This window comes from Cervus canadensis, chromosome 12, assembly GCF_019320065.1.
Source record: "Cervus canadensis isolate Bull #8, Minnesota chromosome 12, ASM1932006v1, whole genome shotgun sequence".
NCBI lineage: Eukaryota > Metazoa > Chordata > Mammalia > Artiodactyla > Cervidae > Cervus > Cervus canadensis.
Genome location: NC_057397.1, coordinates 71823789 through 71843775, shown reverse-complemented (window position 1 = coordinate 71843775; position 19987 = coordinate 71823789). Strand labels below are relative to the sequence as shown.

General features: G+C 38.4%; 1 protein-coding gene across 1 annotated transcript in view; it reads right to left on the bottom strand.

Annotated features, from left to right (window-relative positions):
• CNGB3 (cyclic nucleotide gated channel subunit beta 3) overlaps window positions 1-19785 on the bottom strand; it is a 174606-nt gene extending 154821 nt beyond the window's left edge. Inside the window, exons 1-2 of the mRNA XM_043483829.1 lie at window positions 19675-19785; window positions 15411-15492 (exon numbers count right to left, since the gene is read on the bottom strand). Of these exons, the coding sequence (XP_043339764.1) occupies window positions 15411-15492; window positions 19675-19785 (193 nt within the window). The remainder of the gene's footprint in view (window positions 1-15410; window positions 15493-19674) is intronic.
• Window positions 19786-19987: the final 202 nt, after the last annotated feature.

The following is a 19987-nucleotide window of genomic DNA, read 5'->3' as shown; positions in this document are numbered from 1 at the left end:
TTAGAGAAGACTTTAATGAAAGTAAATTGCTTAATATAAAAAGAAAATATAGAGGGAGCAAAGAAATACAATGAATACAATTTAATTCATTATTCACAGTTTCTAATTTATTTTTAATTGGATGTACTATGTTTAGGAAATTGAAATCAAAGCCCAAATAATGATTCTTATTTCATGATAGTACATTATAATTTTAAAAACTTAAGCCAACATAGTATTGAAAATTTGGGCTTGCAAAACTGATAAATCAGGAGATGATCACTTACTTTACAAAAGTTTTCACCATACAAGTCCTTTAATATCAAAATTGCTATGATCCATCTAAAAGTTTTCAATATACTAAGCTTTTCAGGAACATGTTTCAAGAATAAAGTCAAGTCATTCAGTTCAGTCCAATCGCTCAGTCATATCCGACTCTCTGTGACCCCATGAACCGCAGCACACCAGGCCTCCCTGTCCATCACCAACTCCTGGAGTCTACCCAAACCCATGTCCATCGAGTCAGTGATGCCATCCAACTATCTCATCCTCTGTCATCCCCTTCTCCTGCCCTCAATCTTTCCCAGCATCAGGGTCTTTTCCATTGAGTCAGCTCTTCGCATCAGGTGGCCAAAGTATTGGAGTTTCAGCTTTAGCATCAGTCCTTCCAAGGAACACCCAGGACTGATCTCCTTTAGGATGGACGGGTTGGATCTCCTTGCAGTCCATGGGACTCTCAAGAGTCTTCTCCAACACCACAGTTCAAAATCATCAATTCTTCGGCACTCAGCTTTCTTTATAGTCCAACTCTCACATTCATACATGACCACTGGAAAAACCATAGCCTTGACTAGACGCACCTTTGTTGACAAATTAAAAAAAAAATTATCTGGTGACTCAGTAAAAAATCTGCCTACGATGTGGCCAGACCAGGATTTGATTCCTAGGTCTCCCCCTGGAGAAGGGAATAGCAATCCACCCCAGTATTCTTGCCTGGAGAATTCCATGGACAGAGGATCCTAGTGAGTTATAGTCCACAGGATCATAAAGAGTCAGACATGACTGAGTGACTAACACAGTTTACAACAAACTCCTGGATTTTCCAAGATGATTTTTTTCATTTTGCATCTATTTATTTAACTTTGTTTTGGAATTAAAGTAATTTTGGCTGGAAGATAAGAAACACACACTTTCCCTATGTCATTTTGTACTAAGAAACTTGAGATAGAAATAAGAGAGAAGAATTTTCCTTATATATTTGGCTCAATTCATATCTTTCTATTTCTTTTTATCCACCTCCCACAATCATTTTCCAGATCTTTGACACTGTGTCATGTATTGCTACCTAAGAAAGTGATGGCCAACTCTTTTTCCTGTATCTACAAATATTGGGGGCAATCACTGTATGATATTTTAAAGCAGAGTTCTTAACCTCTGGCTGTGGATGTCCAGTACATTCCTGGACTGGAACTCTTGAGACTATATGTTGTGTATGCATTTTTTTTTTCCATGGAGAGGATCTAGGGTTAATGTGAGTTCATCAAAGGAGTCTGGACCAAAAAAGGGCTATGAGCTATTTTGTGCACAAATGAATTTCTAGGAACACCTGTCTCCCAAAGAATATTAGGATTGAAGTAGAGCATGAAAAATGAGTAAAAGAATTCAGAAAAAACCCTCCTGAATATAGAAGAGGCAGAATCTGTAAACCAGAATATTCCTTAGGAGACTTTTAGTGACTACTTCTTATAGAGGCACATGGGTATAAGTTCTGCTATCCTCTTCCTCCTCTTCCATTGCTAATTCAATCCATAGCATATGTATTTTTGCTGTGTTACATTCCTGCTAGTACCAATTACATGACTGATCATTTTGCAACAGTTATTTTCTAATAAAGAACTTTTGTTAATTCCACAACATTTGGATTAAACTAAGTAGGCAAATCTTTGCATCTTACCAGGTCTCCTCTAGACATTATGAAGCCCTTCTAAAATGATGCTTCTAATGACGAATCTGGACTATTTAGAAATTAATTATAGCCTAATTTGCTTTGTGGATAAGCATTCCAATTATAAAATAAATCCTCAATCATAGCTTATTGATGAAGATGAGAAACCAGTTATTTTCCATTCTTGGATTCAAAGCAGAACAACTAAAAAAGAAAATACCCCTGAGAACTGAAAACAAAAGGATCTCCATCAACCATAGTCAGTGTGGGTGTCTTTTCATCCATGCAGCATGTTATTTGTTTGTGGGAACAGATGGTCACATTGTTTGCATCATCCTTGTCATGAAAGAGAAATCCGAAATACATGGCAAACCTTGCTTTGGCGTCTGGGTAGTTTTGTGAGCTGGGCATTGTACTACTTCCCAGCTTCACACATGGACAGCAGGATTCCCTCTTTTGTAGCTGCACAAATGAACGGAATGAATCTTCCTGCCAACTGTGCTCTTTGCATATTGTCTAGCAATTGCCAGATCTCATCAGGATACTTGGTCAAATTTGGCCCTGGACTGTGTACCCGTGGCAGATATCAGAGTGTTCTGATATGGCTGCTTTTACTGAATGTGCAAGGGTGAGTACTGAGTGCTCTCCAAACACCTGACTGACTCTGTCTCCAGCCTGGGCCTCAGTAATACACTTCCAGACTCTCTGACCCCCTTGTAGCAGGGCCTGGTGAAGACCTGCACAGGTGTGAAACACCTGCTTTCCTCTTCAAGACAGGAAATGGTTGATGCAGAAAGTCATCAACCTTCTACATTTTATCAGTGGCACTAAATAACTGCTGGAAAAGGAGGGATTCAAATAAAGAAACTAATTTGGGAATAAGGTTCTTAATTAGGCATTGGTTCAAGTGGTTCTTTTTTGGATGAATGTAAAAAGAAGACCTGAAAATGTTTTCATTGGTTGGAATATTTGATGCAGGTGACCTTATTACTTAGTTAAATCTCTAACTCTTAAAATAGCAAATACATTATGGGTTCTGTTTCAAAAACAAGCCTCTTTTTATTCAGTTCAGTTCAGTCGCTCAGTCGTGTCTGATGCTTTGTGACCCCACAGACTGCAGCAGGCCAGGCTTCTATGTCCATCACCAACTGTGGGAGCTTGCTCAAACTCCATCGAGTCAGTGATGCCATCCAACCATCTCATACTCTTTTGTCCCCTTCTCCTCTCACCTTCAATCTTCCCCAGCATCAGGGTCTTTTCTAATGAGTCAGTTCTTTGCATAAGGTGGTCAAAGTATTGGAGTTTCAGCTTCAACATCAGTCCTTCCAATGAATATTCAGGACTGATTTCCTTTAGGATGGACTTGCAGTCCAAGGGACTCTCAAGAGCCTTCTCCAACACGACAGTTCTAAAGCATCAATTTTCCGGCACTCAGCTTTCTTTATAGTCCAACTCTCACATCCATACATGACTACTGGAAAAACCATAGCTCTGACTAGATGGACCTTTGTTGGCAAAGTAATGTCTCTGCTTTTTAATATTCTGTCTAGGTTGATCATAGCTTTTCTTCCAAGGAGCAAGCATCTTTTAATTTCATGGCTGCAGTCACCATCTACAGTGACTTTGGAGCCCAAGAAAATAAAGTCAGTCACTGTTTCCATTGTTTCCCTATCTATTTGCCATGAAGTGATGGGACTGGATGCCATGATCTTAGTTTTTAGAATGTTGCATTTTAGGCCAACTTTTTCACTCTCCTCTTTCACTTTCATCAAGAGGCTCTTTAGTTCTTCTTCACTTTCTGCCATAAGGGTGATGTCATCTGAATATCTGAGGTTATCGATATTTCTCCTGGCAATCTTCATTCCAGTTTGTGCTTCACCCAGCCTGGCATTTTGCATGATGTACTCTGAATATACGTTAAATAAGCAGGGTGACAATACACAGCCTTGATGCACTCCTTTCCAAATTTGGAACCAGTCTGTTGTTCCATGTCTGGTTGTATTGTTGCTTCTTGACCTGCATACAGATTTCTCAGGAGGCAGGTCAGGTGGTCTGGTATGCCCATCTCTTGAAGAATTTTCCAGTTTGTTGTGATCCACACAGTCAAAGGCTTTGGCATAGTCAATAAAGCAGAAGTAGATGTCTTTCTGGAATTCTCTTGCATTTTCAATGATCCAACAGATGTTGGCCATTTGATCTCTGGTTCCTCTGCCTTTTCTAAATCCAGCTTGAACATCTGGAAGTTCTCGGTACACATACTGTTGAAACCTGACTTGGAGAATTTTGAACATTACTTTGCTAGCATGTGAGATGAGTGCAATTGTGCGGTAGTTTGAATATTCTTTGGCATTGCCCTTCTTTGGGATTGGAATGAAAACTGACCTTTTCCAGTCCTGTGGCCACTGCAGAGTTTTCAAAATTTTCTGGCATATTGAGTACAGCACTTTCACAGCATCTCTTTTAGGATTTGAAATAGCTCAACTGGAATTTCATCACCTCCACTAGCTTTGTTCGTAGTGACGCTTTCTATGGCCCATTGACTTCACATTCCAGGATGTTTGGCTCTAGGTGAGTGATCACACCTTCATGATTATCCGGGTCATGAAGATCTTTTAGTCCAGTTCTTCTGTGTATTGTTGCTGCCTCTTCTTAGTATCTTCTGCCTCTGCTCTTTTTATTAGATACCAACAATACCTGAGTGCTAGATGCTAGACGAATTAATAAAGACTAAATCTGAATACTCTGATTAGATGCATAAATGATACTGTTATTTTCATCTTAATGAACGAACATTTGGCATTAAAAAGTGAATAACACAGTTTATGAAGCATATGATTAATGGGCACCCAAGATTATATTTATGGCTCAGCTTGTGATTAATTTTATAGTTGCTCAACTACAAGTGTCCTTAGAATAATTTTAATTATAACACTTTGATCACACTTGAAATTTTATTACATCTTTGCAGATTGTCTAATGTCACGGAGGAAGTTGACAAACATTATAGCAATGCATATACAATGGAACCTGATGGAGTGCCCTAAAATGTCACAGAATAGAAAAATGGAGTACCTTACAGTAAGTGCTCATGCAATTTATAAAACTCTAAGGGAGAAGGAATCAGAGTAGGCGAGAGTTCCAGAAACCTTCCTATTAGAGGAATGGTTGAGGAACTTAAGTTCTTTAGCTAAGGTACTGAAGACTAACTAGCGACCTAGCCATTATTTCCAATTCTTTGAAGGGCCATTAAATAGACAAGAAAATAAAATTATTTCACAAAGTCCAGAAGGCACAGGAGGAATCCATCCATGGAATTTATAAAACACACAAACAAACCTCAAACATTCTTGAACTTGTCTAACAGTGAAACACACATTTTTGTGAGGAAGTGACGGCCCCATTGCTGGAGGTGTGCAGACAGAACCTGTGCCAAGAGTGTTAGATGAGGTCCTGGAATCTGGTCAGAGGTTAGAGTTCCTCCAGGCAGCCGTAACATGCTAAAAGTCCTGAAGGGATTTTTACATTTAGGCGGATGTTACTTTAACATAAGTAAAGAAATGAATAACAGCAAGTAAAAAAGAATACAGATCCATATGAGGTAGCTTTGGTACTGTGTCAGAATCAGCTCTGGTACTCCTCAACGTTATGCTTGACTTCCAGGATATTTTGTTGGGAGTAATTCATCTAGAAAATACATTTTATGTATAGGTATTAAGGAAAGTGGTGATTTACTGGTGCTAGGTACCGAATAGAGAGCTCTAATCCTTACATCACTAATTCTCTGGGTGACTCTAGATAAGTCGCTTTTCTATAACAGTTTCCTCATCCATAAAATGAGAAATACTTTTGTCATGGGGATTTCTGTGAGGATTAGATAAAGACTGCATTTGAGATAAATGCAATATAAATACAAAGTGTTCCACCAGCCAGACTACAATAAATTAAAATTATCTTTTTAAAAAAATATCTATATTAACTCCTCAGGTCTGCATAGCATTAATGTGTGTGGGGTATACAGGAACTTTTGTTTACTCAAAAGGATTCCAGGGATTTGGAAAGCAGAATGTGATTTCCTATATTTTTTAGTAGAAAGAAGCCTAAAAACATAGAGTTCGATGTAACTGAATTATGCAAATATATTTAAATCACTCAAGCTACAAAAAAATGGCATTTTGTCCAAAAAATAAAAAAGGAGCAAAAACTCCCATCCAGTTCACATTGGTTACAGTCTCAAATTTTTAGTTAAAAAATAAAAAGATAGATGGAAACTGAGGTATTTGATCCTAGTCTGCTCTTCTGCTTGATATTTTAAACAGAGCATGATTTCTCTGCCTAACGTCTCCTTTTAGCCAACACAGCCCCCCACTTCCGCTACGTCAAAGGCAGGAACAGTTCCCGAGGGCGCCCAGAGCCGGGCACGCGAGAGAAGGTGGCCGTCCACGTGGTGCCCGGTGCCCGCCATGTTGTAATGGAGGCTGCGCGCTGAGAACAATGGCTGTTATCTGAGGCCGACCGCTCTCTCCGGACTGTGGGCCAGGAAATGAGTAGATGGCAGGAGAGCAGTCCAGAGGAGATACGCATACAGGAACACAGAGACGGAAGCCATGTAGACCGTGAACAAGACTCAGAGAAGGCAATTAGCCCCTAGGACTGCTTCTGTCCCCAGAGTGCTTTTTCAGTTCCAGTTATCCACAAGTTTTCTTCCAATGAGCCCTTGCCACCCAAGGTGCCCTGATTACGCCTCTGTCCCTTGCCAACGCAGCATGGTTGGGACTTTTCTTCCTCATTTCAAAACATAAAAGACACGGTATTTATTTATTTCTTTTTCTAGACTAAATTTTCAGAAATTTCACATGCCAAGTTTATTCATTTCTCATTTCTTTTGTCCATCACTACATTAGGTATCATTTTTGAAAGACTATTCCTTACTGAGTTCTATAATTCTAGTTACATACTATATAAGACTTTCTTTTCAGATGAAGCAGAGAAATATGCTTGGAGCAATTTTGATAAAAATTTCATTCATTTGTTGTTGTTGTAGTTTCTATATTCCCACCTTACCTTTAGCTAGTGAATAGGACTGACAGTCACAGAGAATGGACTATAATGCTAAAATTAACCATAGCAGTTCCTCTTCTGGCTGCCAGTCAAGCTGTTTGCTCTTACCTGGGGAATTTACTGATACTTATAAATCAAATTTCAGGAGATAGTCTATTTTCCTATTCCACATAAGACAAGTTAGATTGTTACTGCCAAGGACTAAAGAGCGGTGTTAGCTGGTCAGTTGTGTCTGACTCTCTGCAACCCCGTGGGTCATAGCTGGCAGGCTCCTCTGTCCATGGAATTCTCCAGGCAAGAATACTGGAGTGAGTAGCCATTTCCTCCTCAAGGGGATCTTCCGGACCCAGGGGTTGAACCCAGGTCACCTGCATTGCAGGCAGATTCTTTTCAGTCTGAGCCACCTAGGAAGCCCAAAGAGGGGTCTCCTGTTTAAATAAGCTGGGATTTTCCCTGTTTTATGGTCTATATTTTGAAAAAATAATATGTTTTATTTTTTAGAATAGTTTTAGCTCTAGAGCTGTTTTTATGTCTCTGGATCTCTGTTCAAACTGTTAATACGAATCAGCTGAGATGCAGGCTAGGCCAGTTTGGAGAGGTGGAGGGAGCTGGCAAGGCCTGGGATGCTCTACAGACCTGCGCTGTGCTGGACCTGGAGCGCTGGGATCTTGGCTGTGGAGAGCTGTTTGGCCCAGAAGGTTCGGGGGGATCCCACAGCTGTAGTCTGTTCACAGCACAAAGTCTGGGCTGAAGGGCACGAGTGGAGAGGAAGGGAAGGGCAAGAGGAGAACTGAAAGCATCTTGTCGAGGGCTGTCAGTGTCCACAGGTTTGAGCAACATGGAGAACCTACACGTGGTGTGTTAGAGGCCAGGGATGGTGGTATGGGTTAAATTTGACAAGAATTCAGTTTTTCCTTCAATGATTTAAAAAGGGGAATCTGTGAACATTAAAAAGTCAATGTTTAAAAACTGGGAAATGTGAAGCTAAGATTTGTCTTTGCAGTCTCTCTAGACTGGAGATGGAATGTCTGGCAGAACGCAACCCGTATCCCACGTGGCAGCACCTGGTAGGAGCCGTGTGGCTTATGGGCTCTTTTGATCGGGCATGCGCAATTCTCACTTACACGCCCTGACTTCTGTCAACACTGGCATTTACAAACCTCAACGCTCAATGCTCTACCTATATTAATTAAATTTATATCCACAACCTAGTCGTGACCGTATTACCCTTATTTTATACATGAGCAAGCTCTGAGTCAGAGATGTTTAATATCTTGACTAAGGTCACAGAAAAACTAGTAAATAGCAGAATTATAATTTGAATTCAGGAGTGTCAAACTCTAAAATCAATGCCCTTTCCAGTATGAAATACTGCCTTTAGTGTTAATTGCATGATTGTCTGAATAGAAAAAAAATCTTTTTAATTGTGACATTTAAAAGTACGGAGTATTCTGAAGCCATATATGTCAGTTTTCTATTGCTATAGCAAATTACCACAAATGTAGTGGCTTAAAACAACAGAGATTTTGTAAGTCAGAACTTTTAAGACAGACTGTGTTCTTTCTGGATGTTTTAGGAGAGAATCTGCTTCCTCATCTTTCCCAGCTTGTAGAGGCTGCCTCTATACCTTGGCTCAGGGTTCCTTCCCCCGTGTTCAGAATACATCAATGCAACCTCTGCTTCCATCATCCCAGTCCCTTCTTCAGCCTTTGGCCCTCTTGCTTTCTAGTTGTAAAGACCCTTTGACTACACTGAGGTCCCCTGGATAACCCAGACTAATGCTCCCATTCTCAAGATCCTTAACGTATCAGCATTTTTTTTTCATGTAAGGTAAGAAATTCATAGCCTTTGGGGGTTGGCGTGTGGACATCTTTGAGGGCGGCATTATTCAACCTACCACATCATACTAGCTATGGATACCTAACTTTGATACACTTCCAATATACTATATTCCCACCTGGTACCAAAACATTTATTTAAAGAAGCATTTAATGTAATATAAATGAAGCGTAATCCTAAGAAAGATGATTGTAATCAAAAGAGGACTTTAGTAAAGTTATCCGTATTTGAATCCAAAATATATTGCGTTCTTCATTTCCATGGCAGATATAAATTAAACCATGCTCGGCAGAAGATAAGAGTTCTATAATCAGAAATCAACATCTGCAGATATTATGACATTGCACCTGCATGTTTTGAAGAACACAGAAATACCAACCATGTGTAAGATGATATCTTTAAGCAGTAATAATTTTGCTTCTACTTTTTCAAAACAAAGTATCTGTTATTCCTATTAAAATTTTTGAAGACATGCTTAGTTTGCAAATTTAAATGATGCTGTTTTTCTCCTTCCTACTCAAATAGCTCCTCTGTTAAATGAAGCTTCCACAAAGAGTTTTTATTACCAATCATGAAAATTAAGCTTACAAATACACTTTGAATAAAATATAATAAGAATAAACTTATAATCCTGAAAATGTGACCCTTGGTTTCATGCCATTAAGTTTATATTTTTATGTGAGAACTACAGATTTGAGGCCATTACTATTATAAAATAACTCATACTATTAAAATCTCATCAAAAAAACAAAGTGCTTAGAAATGAACCTCACCAAGGAGGTGGAAGACTTATATGTCGAAAACTATAAAACATTGATAAAGGAAACAGTGATTTAAAGAAATGGAAAGATATCTCATGCTGTTTGGTTTGAAGAATTAACATTATTAAAATGGCTCTGCTACCCAAAGCAATCTATAAATTTAATGTGATTCCTACCAAATTACCCATGAATTTTTCACAGAACTAGAATAATCCTAAAATTTATATGGAATCATATAAATATAAGAGATGCAGAATTGCCAAAGCAATCATGAGGAAAAAAATAAAGCAAGAGGCATAACCCTCCCAGATTTTAGACAATATTACAAAACTATAGCAATCAAAATAGCATGGTATTGGCACAGAAACAGTCATGCAGATCAACAGAAGAGAGCCCAGAAATAAACCCACATATCTATGGTCAATTAATCCTTCCACAAAGGAGGCAAGAATATACGATGAAAAAAGACAATCTCTTTAGCAGGTGGTGCTGGGAAAGTTGGACAGCTGTGAGTAAATCAATGAAGTAAGAATACCTCTTCACATCATACTCAAAACTAAACTCAAAGTGGCTTAAAGACTCAAACATACAGCATGACAATATAAAACTCGTAGAAGAGAACCTAGGCAAAACATTCTCTGACATAAATCATGGCAGAGTTTTCTTAGGTCAGGTTCCCAAGGAAATAGAAATAAAAGCAGAAAGAAACAAATGAGACCAAATCAAATTTATAAACTTTCCACTGCAAGGGAAACCATAAAAAATGAAAAGATAACCTATAGACTGGGAGAAAATATTTGCAAATGATGTGACTGACCAGGACTTAATTTCCAAAATATACAAATAACAGATAGAACTCAATAAGACAAAATAAGCAACCCAATCAAAAAAATAGACAGAAGGCCTAAATAAACATAACTTCAAAGAAGACATATAGATAGCCAGTGAAAGTGAAAGTCGCTCAGTCATGTCCGACTCTTTGTGACCCCATGGACTATAGTCCATGCAATTCTCCAGGCCAGAATACTGGAGTGGGTAGCCTTTCCCTTATCTAGGCCCCGCCAATAGGTACACACAAAAATGCTCAGTGTTGCTAATTATTAGAGAACTGCAAATAAAAATTACAATGAGGTATCACCTCACACTAGTTAGAATGGGAATACTCCTACACTGCTAGTGGGAATGTAAATTGGTGTAGCCACCTTGGAAAAAATGTATGGCAGTTCTTCAAGAAATAAGAATAGGACTGTCATATGATCCAGCAATTTTACTCCTGGATATATATACCCCAAAAAAGCAAAGGCACTAATTCAAAAAGATACGTTCACCTTAATATTCATAGCAGCATAATTAACAGTAGGCAAGACATGGAATTGATCTAAATGTCCACTGACAGATGAATGGATAAATAAGATGTGGTCTATATAGAAAACTGAATACTACTTAGCCATAAAAAAGAATGAAATAATGTCACTCACAGCAACACTGAGGGATCTTAATTTCATATTAAGTGATGAAAGTCAGACAGAGAAAGGCAAATATGATATGGTATCACTTATATGTGGAATCTAAAATACAACGCAGATGAACTTATTTTCAAAACAGAAACAGACTTACAGACATGGAAAACAAACTCACATTTATGAAAGGGGTAAGGGTGTGGAGGAGGGATTAATTAGGAGGAGTTTGGGATTAGTAGACACAAGGTACTATAACAAACAAGGTCCTACGGTATAGCACAGGGAACTATCTTCAATATCCTGTGATAAACCATAATGGAAAAGAATATGAAAAATATCTATGTATAACTGAATCACTTTTCTGCAAACCAGAAACGAACACAACATTGTAAACCAAGTATACTTCAATAAAAAACTAAAAAAGGTGATAAGAAAACAATTACAGTTGAATCATCTTGAATCAATTGAATCATGCTGACAATGTTGTGGGCTTTTTCTTCCTTTGGCTTATGCAGATTTGATTTCTACTGTAGGGTGTCTCTTCCTCAATACCTTGCTTTGTTAACCACTGTTCATTGTATGCAGAGAAAATTCTTATACGATCTACAGAAAAGCCTTCTATTCCTTTTGGAAAAAATTGAAGATTAAATAATGTTCTTAAATGGTTGCTAAGAAGATGTCAAGAGCTCGAGCGTGTGTGGAGAAAGGGGAACCCTCCTTCATTGCTGGTGGGGATGTAAGTCGATGTAGTCACTGTGGAAAACAATGGAGGTGACTCAGAAAGCTAAAACCAGAATTCACATATGATTCAGCAATCCCTCTCCTGGGCATATATCCAGACATTACTATAATTCCAAAAGATACAGGCACCTCCGTGTTCATAGCAGCATTATTCACAATAGCCAAGACAGGGAAAAATCCTAAATGTCTACTGACAGATGAACGCATAAAGAAGATGGGATACATACATACAATGAAATACTACACAGCCATAGAAATGAAAGACGCCACTTGAAGTGACATGGATGCAACTCCGGGAGTTGGTGATGGACAGGGAGGCCTGGCGTGCTGCAGTCCACGGGGTCGCAAAGAGTCGGACACGACTGAGCGACTGAACTGAGCTGAACTGGATGCAACTACAGATTATCATACCAAGTGAGGTAAGTGAGAAAGGCAAAGCCCGTATGGCATCACTTATATGTGGAATCTAAACTACGGCACAAATAAATTTATCTATGAGACAGAAACCGAGCCAGGGACACAGAGGATAGACGGGTGGTTGCCAAGAGGGAGGGAGAGAGCTGGTGATAGTCTGGGGTCAGCAGATGCAAACTAGCGTGTGTGGAAGGACAAGCAGTAAGGTCCAGCTGCGTAGCACAGGGAAGGAGACTCAATATCCTGTAACACACCAGAGTGGAAAATAACATGAAAAAGAATGTATGCATGTGTGTGACTGAGTCACTGCTGACAGCAGTAGTTAATAGAACATTAAAACAATCATATTTCAATAAAAAAGAAAGGGACAACAGGAATCAGAGACTACAAGTATAGCTAGCTATTTCAAGCAGTCTTACTCTAAAGGAGGACATGGGAACCTGGCAATAGTTGAAGAGGAATTAGGATCGAGAGGGGTGACTTTTGGTTGAAGTTTTGTTTTCATTAAGGTGTTAGGGAAATTAAATAAATAGTCTTGTTTAGGCTTCAAAGACAAAGCAGAGCGGGCCTCTGACCTTGCTTCTCACCTGCCTGGATGCTGCCCAGATGGAGTGGCCGTGAGTGGCTGCCTGCTGGGACTGCAAGACGGGGAGCACCTTAGAGAAGATGGGGAGGAGTCTTGAGATTGTTGAGCCCCTGGAGGGGGCCAGGGCAACCAGGCCCCAGGCTCAGCAACAGTCCAAGTTTTACATGCCCAAACCAGCGTGAAACCAGAGCGGCAAACTGGTCACAGACGGATGCTGAAATCAGTGCGTGTCCTGGGATTATAAGGGGGAACCCCGAACTGGTCTTCGACGTCTCACCGGGGCGCGGACTCGCTGCCTGGGACCCTTTCCCCAGCTGGGACTGCAGATGTGCCGGATGCCAGCGCTGATTGAGTCTGGATGTTGGTCAAAACCCAGTTTGGTGATGTATCCTCTGCTCTTTCGGTTTCTCTTTTCGTTTAATGTTAGTATATTGAAAGTAAGGTAGATAATTCTCTAACAAATGTTTGTATTATTTATTTGTAGATGAGTGGCTTAGTTTGTTAAACTCTGAACCTCAGATGAAAGTGAAAACTTGCAGCCAACCAAAGATGGGAGGGGTAAATATCCTCTTGGTATAGGAGTCTTACTATCTGTGGAAATTTTATAAATGTGAACTTTTATCAGAAATAGAGTCTTGTGCTTATTAAATGTTTCTCTTTCAGTGACATATCAGAGTAAATATTTTAAATCAAATAATCTAACAATTGAAGAGCCTAGCTTTAGTAATGAGTTAGGAGGTGATATTAAACTATATTCATGTTGAAAAACATTGCAGAACATTAACTTTTTTTTCCTTTCTTCTTAGGCAGGTAAATGGTAAATGCTGACTATTTGATAAACACTGTTTTTTTTTTGTTGTTGTTATTTTGGAGGAGATGAAAATGCAAAAGAATGATAGCAGACAAAATAGCTGATTTCTATAGAGAAAAGTAAGTATTCTCTTCATTCTAATAAGAACAATAAAAATCTAGAACTATACTTCAAAATAAATAAATAAACAAAATCAATAAAACTGGAGAGATAATTAAAACAGAAATATGACTTAATTATAAAAATAGATTTTTATTCCCATAATGTTATCTTTCAAACTGGGAACATATTATTTTCCTCCAGTCATTCAAGATTATTCTACATTTTTCTGTTAAATTGTCATTTTCTTCATCTAGGCCCTTTGTCTTTCTCTTAAGTAAGAGCAGTCAGATATAATGACAATGGGACCATTTCTTCAGCTTTTGAGTGTGTTGATATTACTTTGGAGTAGTTTGTTTACTTACAACCTTTCTTGTGATTGTTTATTTACAATCTTGTTTGTAATTTTCATATGCTTCTTATCTTTCCTCTTTATAGACAGGAATTTTGGCTAGTGAAAACTCAATTTTGCCTCAGCCCCAAGATTTATTCTAGTAAAACTAGAGAATCATTAAAAATTATCATAGATAGACCTTTGTCTAATATATGAAAAGCTGACATCTACTCTAGTTTTATAACAATAATTATGCTATTATTTAACAATAGCATATTCTGTTCTAGTGATTCCTCTATCATTTTTGTGTTTTCCTGGTCATAGTGTTCCTACTCAGGAGAGACAGGAGAGAAGGGCTAGAAAGAGGGACTGGGAATAGATTTCATTAGATCCTACAAAGTCAGGTGAAGTAATTTAGATTTTGTCTTGCAGGCAATATTGAGGCACTCGAGGTTCTTTAGAAGAGACTAGCAGAGATGGGAGATCAAAATAGTGATTAATTTTGAAAAAGTAATCTGCTAATACTGTTGAGGTTGGACAAAAAGGAGAAAGATTGGGTGAAGTAGAGCTCTAATCAGAAGAGATCACTTAGGGCCTGGGAGTCATGCAGGCATGAGTTACTAATAAGGATAGTATTGGTGTTGGGATTGGAAAGGAGTGAAGTGGGTTTGAGAACTCTTATGAAAGAAGATTTGGTGGCTAATTTTCTTTATAGGGCAGCCTAGACAGAGGAATAAAACATCAATTAGGTTTTGAGCCCAGGAGACTGAAAAGGAAAAAAAAGATAGAACCAGGAATAGAAATAAATCAGGAGAGGGAGCTTATTTGAAGGAGAAGATAAGGAATTCAATTTTAGTCATGCTTTCTTTGAGATGGCAGTAGAACACTCAGGTATATTTGTCCAGTGGTTACTTGGAAAATATTGAACAGGGTCTTAAAAAAGAAATTGGTCTGATATGAATTTAGAAGCATCAATGTAGAAATGAATGTGGTATCCTTAGGAGTAGATAAGATTTCTAGAGGAGAGAGTTGGCAGAGAAACAGAACCTTTACACATGCACAAGCCACATCTATTTTATTGTTTTCATAACACTTATCTGAAAAACTATATGCTATATTAACATAAACTCGACCCAAATTATTTATCACTGTATCTCCAACTCACAGACCAGTGCCTGGCATGTGACAGGTGAAAAAGAAGACATCTATTGAATAAATGACTGAATGAAGTAATAATTTTTGTAAATATCCATACCTTCACATTGTCTCAAGCGTCACCCTAGGTAATATCTAGTCAAGGAATAGTGTGCTTCATCAGACAATACATTTTGGAGAAATATACTTTTTACTTTTTGTTTTTTTTCCTACAAATTTGGGTCTTACCTTGGATTTTGGTCTGTGACTCCTCAGCTGAGACTGGTGGCATCTTGGTTTTGAGAGATTTTTTTTCATTTTTGTTTTCTCCCTTTGAGAAAAAAAATAGAGACTATACATGTAATTTTGAATTGTGATGTTGGAGAAGACTCTCGAGAGTCCCTTGGACAGCAAAGAAATACAACCTGTCCATCCTAAAGGAAATCAGTCATGAATATTCATTGGAAGGACTGATGCTAAAGCTGAAACTAAAGTGCCAATACTTTGGCACCTGATGCGAAGAACTGACTCATTTGAAAAGACCCTGATGCTGGGAAAGATTGAAGGTGGGAGGAGAAGGGGACGACAGAAGATGAGATGGTTGGATGGCATCACTGACTCAATGGACATGAGTTTGAGTAAACTCCGGGAGTTGGTGATGGACAGGAAGGCCTGGGGTGCTGCAGTCCATGGGGTCACAAAGAGTTGGACATGACTGAGAAACTGAACTAAACTGAACATGTGATTTTACATAAAAATGAAGTTGAATGTAAAATATAAGAGTTTTAAATTTCATTATCAAGCCAATCATCAAAACTAATCATTTGTTTATGATATACTAAAAATGATAGTTCTTGCACTTAGATGAATATTCCTGACTCTACTATTGGAAAATCAGCTTCAACTTCAACAGTCTGTTGGCCACAGTCTGTTTTTGCCGGTGTGGTTGCTGCATCTTCCTGACACATGTTTCTTACAATTCTGGCTCTCACTTCCCGTAGCCTGAACATTGGTCCTGGGCTAAGTCTTTAGTGATAAAACATAAAATGATGGAGAGAAGAAAGCACTTTGGTGTCTTTACTCATAGCTCTCTTCTTTTTCCCCTCCATGATTTCATTTGCCTCTATCTCATCATTTATCTGAACACTTAAGCTTTCCTTTGAAATGTAAGTGTATCTTGCTGGCTATGGCCAGTGTATACCTGAAGATTTTTCTATGGGGACAGAGTGAAACAAGAGATAAGGTTAAAGCATAGAAAAACTGGCTCCCAAGCTTCTCCCAGTCTTGCAGGGGGAATAAACACACACAAATACAACTGACATAAAATGTTATAAGTGATGAGAAAATGTCTGCGGACCCGAGAGGTGTGGCTAAAGGTGGCATGGTCAGTTCTACCAGAGTGGAAGGGAGAGGATGGACACTGTTAGAGGGAGAGCGACTCTTGAATTTACAAATCAAGATGGGATTTTTGTTTTCCAGATGGACAAGGCATGGAAAATACTCCAGACAGAGGATGCATGTTTAGCAAAAGCCTAAGGTATATGCAGGTGAAGGGAGACCACAGAAGTGCTCAGAAGGGGAAAAGTATGAGGATATGAGGCTAATGAAGAAGGAAGGGGTGTTGAGAGTCTTATAAGCCTTAATATGAATCTTCACATTACTTTTAGACACTGTATGTCAGACACATTTTAAACTGAAAAGCAAATGAATTTTATGATTTAATTTCAGCCTTGTAATAACACATGTGTTAGGCAAGGCAGCTATTATTATTCTTATATTATTGAATAAGGAATTGATTAACTGCCTAGAAAAGTACGGGTCTCTGGATAGATTACAAAATAGTGACAAAGCCTTCTGACTTCAATCAAGTAGTTTTGCATCATGTTATTCATTAATATTTTCATCATAGTTTTATGTATACATAAATATAAATTTATGTGAATAATGCCTTATTCTGGAGTATGAGAGTTTGGACAAGTGTGAATTTGCAATTTTTGATTTAATGGCTATTTACAAATCTGAATTACCTATGATATTTTGGTTTGAGAATTAACTGTTTAAATGACACTTAAAATACAATGCAAATTGATTTATTCATTTCTAGATGTTTCCTTATAGGACTCAAATAATCTATTTGTATTTCAGAAATGTGTTGTTTAAATGTCATTTTAAAAGGTTATATTCTGTAGAGGAAAATAGGGGTTTAACTTTGTGTCAATTTTAACATTTAGCACATTTGAAACTGGAGAAAAACTATTTTTCCTTTTCTGACATATTATTGGAAAGAGTAGACACAAATAATTCCCTAATATGAGTTTTAAGATATGTGATGCTAGCAGACATCCTGATGAGTATGCATAAATTATGGTCGTCAGAATGGCACAGAATGTGTAAGAGCGCTTCAGTTTGGTTCAGTTCAGTTCAGTCACTCAGTCGTGTCTGACTTTTTGTGACCCCATAAACCACAGCACGCCAGGCCTCCCTGTCCATCACCAACTCCCAGAGTTTACCCAAACCCATGTCCATCGTGTCAGTGATGCCATCCAGCCACCTCATCCCCGTCATCCCCTTCCCCTTCCACCTTCAATCTTTCCCAGCATCAGGGTCTTTTCCAATGAGTCAGCTCTTCACATCAGGTGGCCAAAGTATTGGAGTTTCAGGTTCAACATCAGTCCTTCCAATGAACACCCAGGACTGATCTCCTTTAGGATGGACTGGTTGGATCTCCTTGCTGTCCAAGGGACTCTCAGGAGTCTTCTCCAACACCACAGTTCAAAAGAGTGCTTCTCTCGGGGTCCACTCTGAATAGCTCTCCAGTATTAATGGCTGAAGGAAAGACAGCTCTTTAAGGAGTTCCTGAATTTTTGTTTTTTTTTTTGTCTTGTCTCTAGCATCCCTTTTTTTCCCCTGTAGATCAAGCATTTGGAAAAGTTGATTCAACTACTATTTCTCCTGTTCTGTAGCAACATAACCTAATGATTTAGCTCTCAGGCCCTAAAATCAGACAGAACAGGGTTCCAGTTCAGAGTCTGCAATTTGTCAGTTGTGTGTAAATAGCAAATTATAACAGGGCCCGTGGGTATTGTGAGTATTCAATACAATAGTGCTTGAAAAGGGATAGCACTTTGTTTGGCACATAGTAATTCCTGTTAGCTATTATGTTCTCCAAGAGAATAATGCATTAGCTATTTTTTATGTGCTCTGTGGGAAAATAATCATGATAGTTGGCAAGTTGGCAAACATCGTTGTAATGACTTTCCCAGAGAGAAACACAACAAGGCTAGCGGAAGGGAAGTACCCGGCTCAACATTTGTGACAGTCTGTAAGTTTTTAAACATATAAATAACTCTTAAAGTGTGAGATTATTTATTTTGACACAAGAATTAGAAAGAAGTCAAGGACACCCTCATAAAGCCATGCTAAGCACATTTTCTCCAATTCTCTCCACTGCAAAAACAGTCAGTGTTAATCAGAAAAGGAAGGCACATTTTCCAGGGCTAACATTAGGTAATCTTCATGTTTTATATACTCCAGGTTCATTTAAACCTGAATCATTAGACCAGGCTATGCCAGTCCCTGAGGTACCTTCCTGTTTGTACTTGACATCTTTCATCCAGTTCTCTTAGATGAGAAAATAATTCTTGCTCTAAAAATCTTATGTGGTGATTTTAGGTAAAGCTAATGAGTAATCCATGAAAACTGTTCTATAGATAGCTGTAAGTGAATGTTGATCATATGATTATCATTTGGACTTAAATCCGTCATAAGGATACAAATGATTAATAATGGTAATAATAATTGCCCTACTATATGCTTTATCTAAACCGTCTCTAGTTTGTATACCAAGGCTACAAAGCAGGTAAATCTTTATTTTAAAGATGAACAGACTTAGAACTTAAGAAAATACTTTTCCAGAGTGTGGTTTCTCCACTTTGGTAATATTAAAGTGTTAAACTGGATAATTCTATGTTGTAAAAGGCTCTCCTGTACATTCTAGGATATATAGCAGCATCTCTGGCCTTTCCCCTTTAGATGCCAGTAACTTCCTACCCTTGAACCATGACAACAAAAAATATCTTCTAATATTGATAGTTGTCCTCAGTGCAAACTAGTCCTTATTGAGAACTTCTGGTCTAGAGAAATCACCGTTAAAATATAGTTTACTAAGACCAGGATGTTTGACCTTCTCTGTTGGAACTAGATTATATAACATGCTTAATACTTGAGAAATGATTTCGTTTTGGATGATGGCAGAAGTGAAAATCAACAAAGAGAAGTCTTACTTGGTTTTTCCAAATTGTTATAGAGTCTTCTATGCATTAGTCCGTTTTAAAGCCAATATATGCAATATATATAAAATGATGGGGATAAACCCCAAAGACGAACAGTCCATGACTTAGTTGGCAGCAGGTAAAACTGCAGAGAAATCACATATCCCAGTGTTTATGAAAATCCCTCTCCCAGTCAAGAAATGGTGCTAATCAGGAGGGACTTAGGGGCATGGGGCGCGTACCTGTCTCATGGCTTGCCGTGACTCGCCGCTTGGATCAGGATCTTTTTTATTCTCATTGCCTCCTTCACTAGGCTTCACCTTGTTGAATTTTATTGTCAGTGATTTAAACATCTCTGAGGTGGTTCTGAAAAACTTCTATTTTATGACTCTGTGTCTTGAGGTAGAGAAATGTGCTTTGATTTTCTTTTCATTAGCAGACAAGCCAATTAGTTGTTTAATCAGGATTTTGTTCTGGTTAATTCCTAAAGGCAACTCTCTAGCTAGTCAGGGCTTTGGCTTAAAAGCAGCAAATTACTTCTGCTTGGGTGATTTA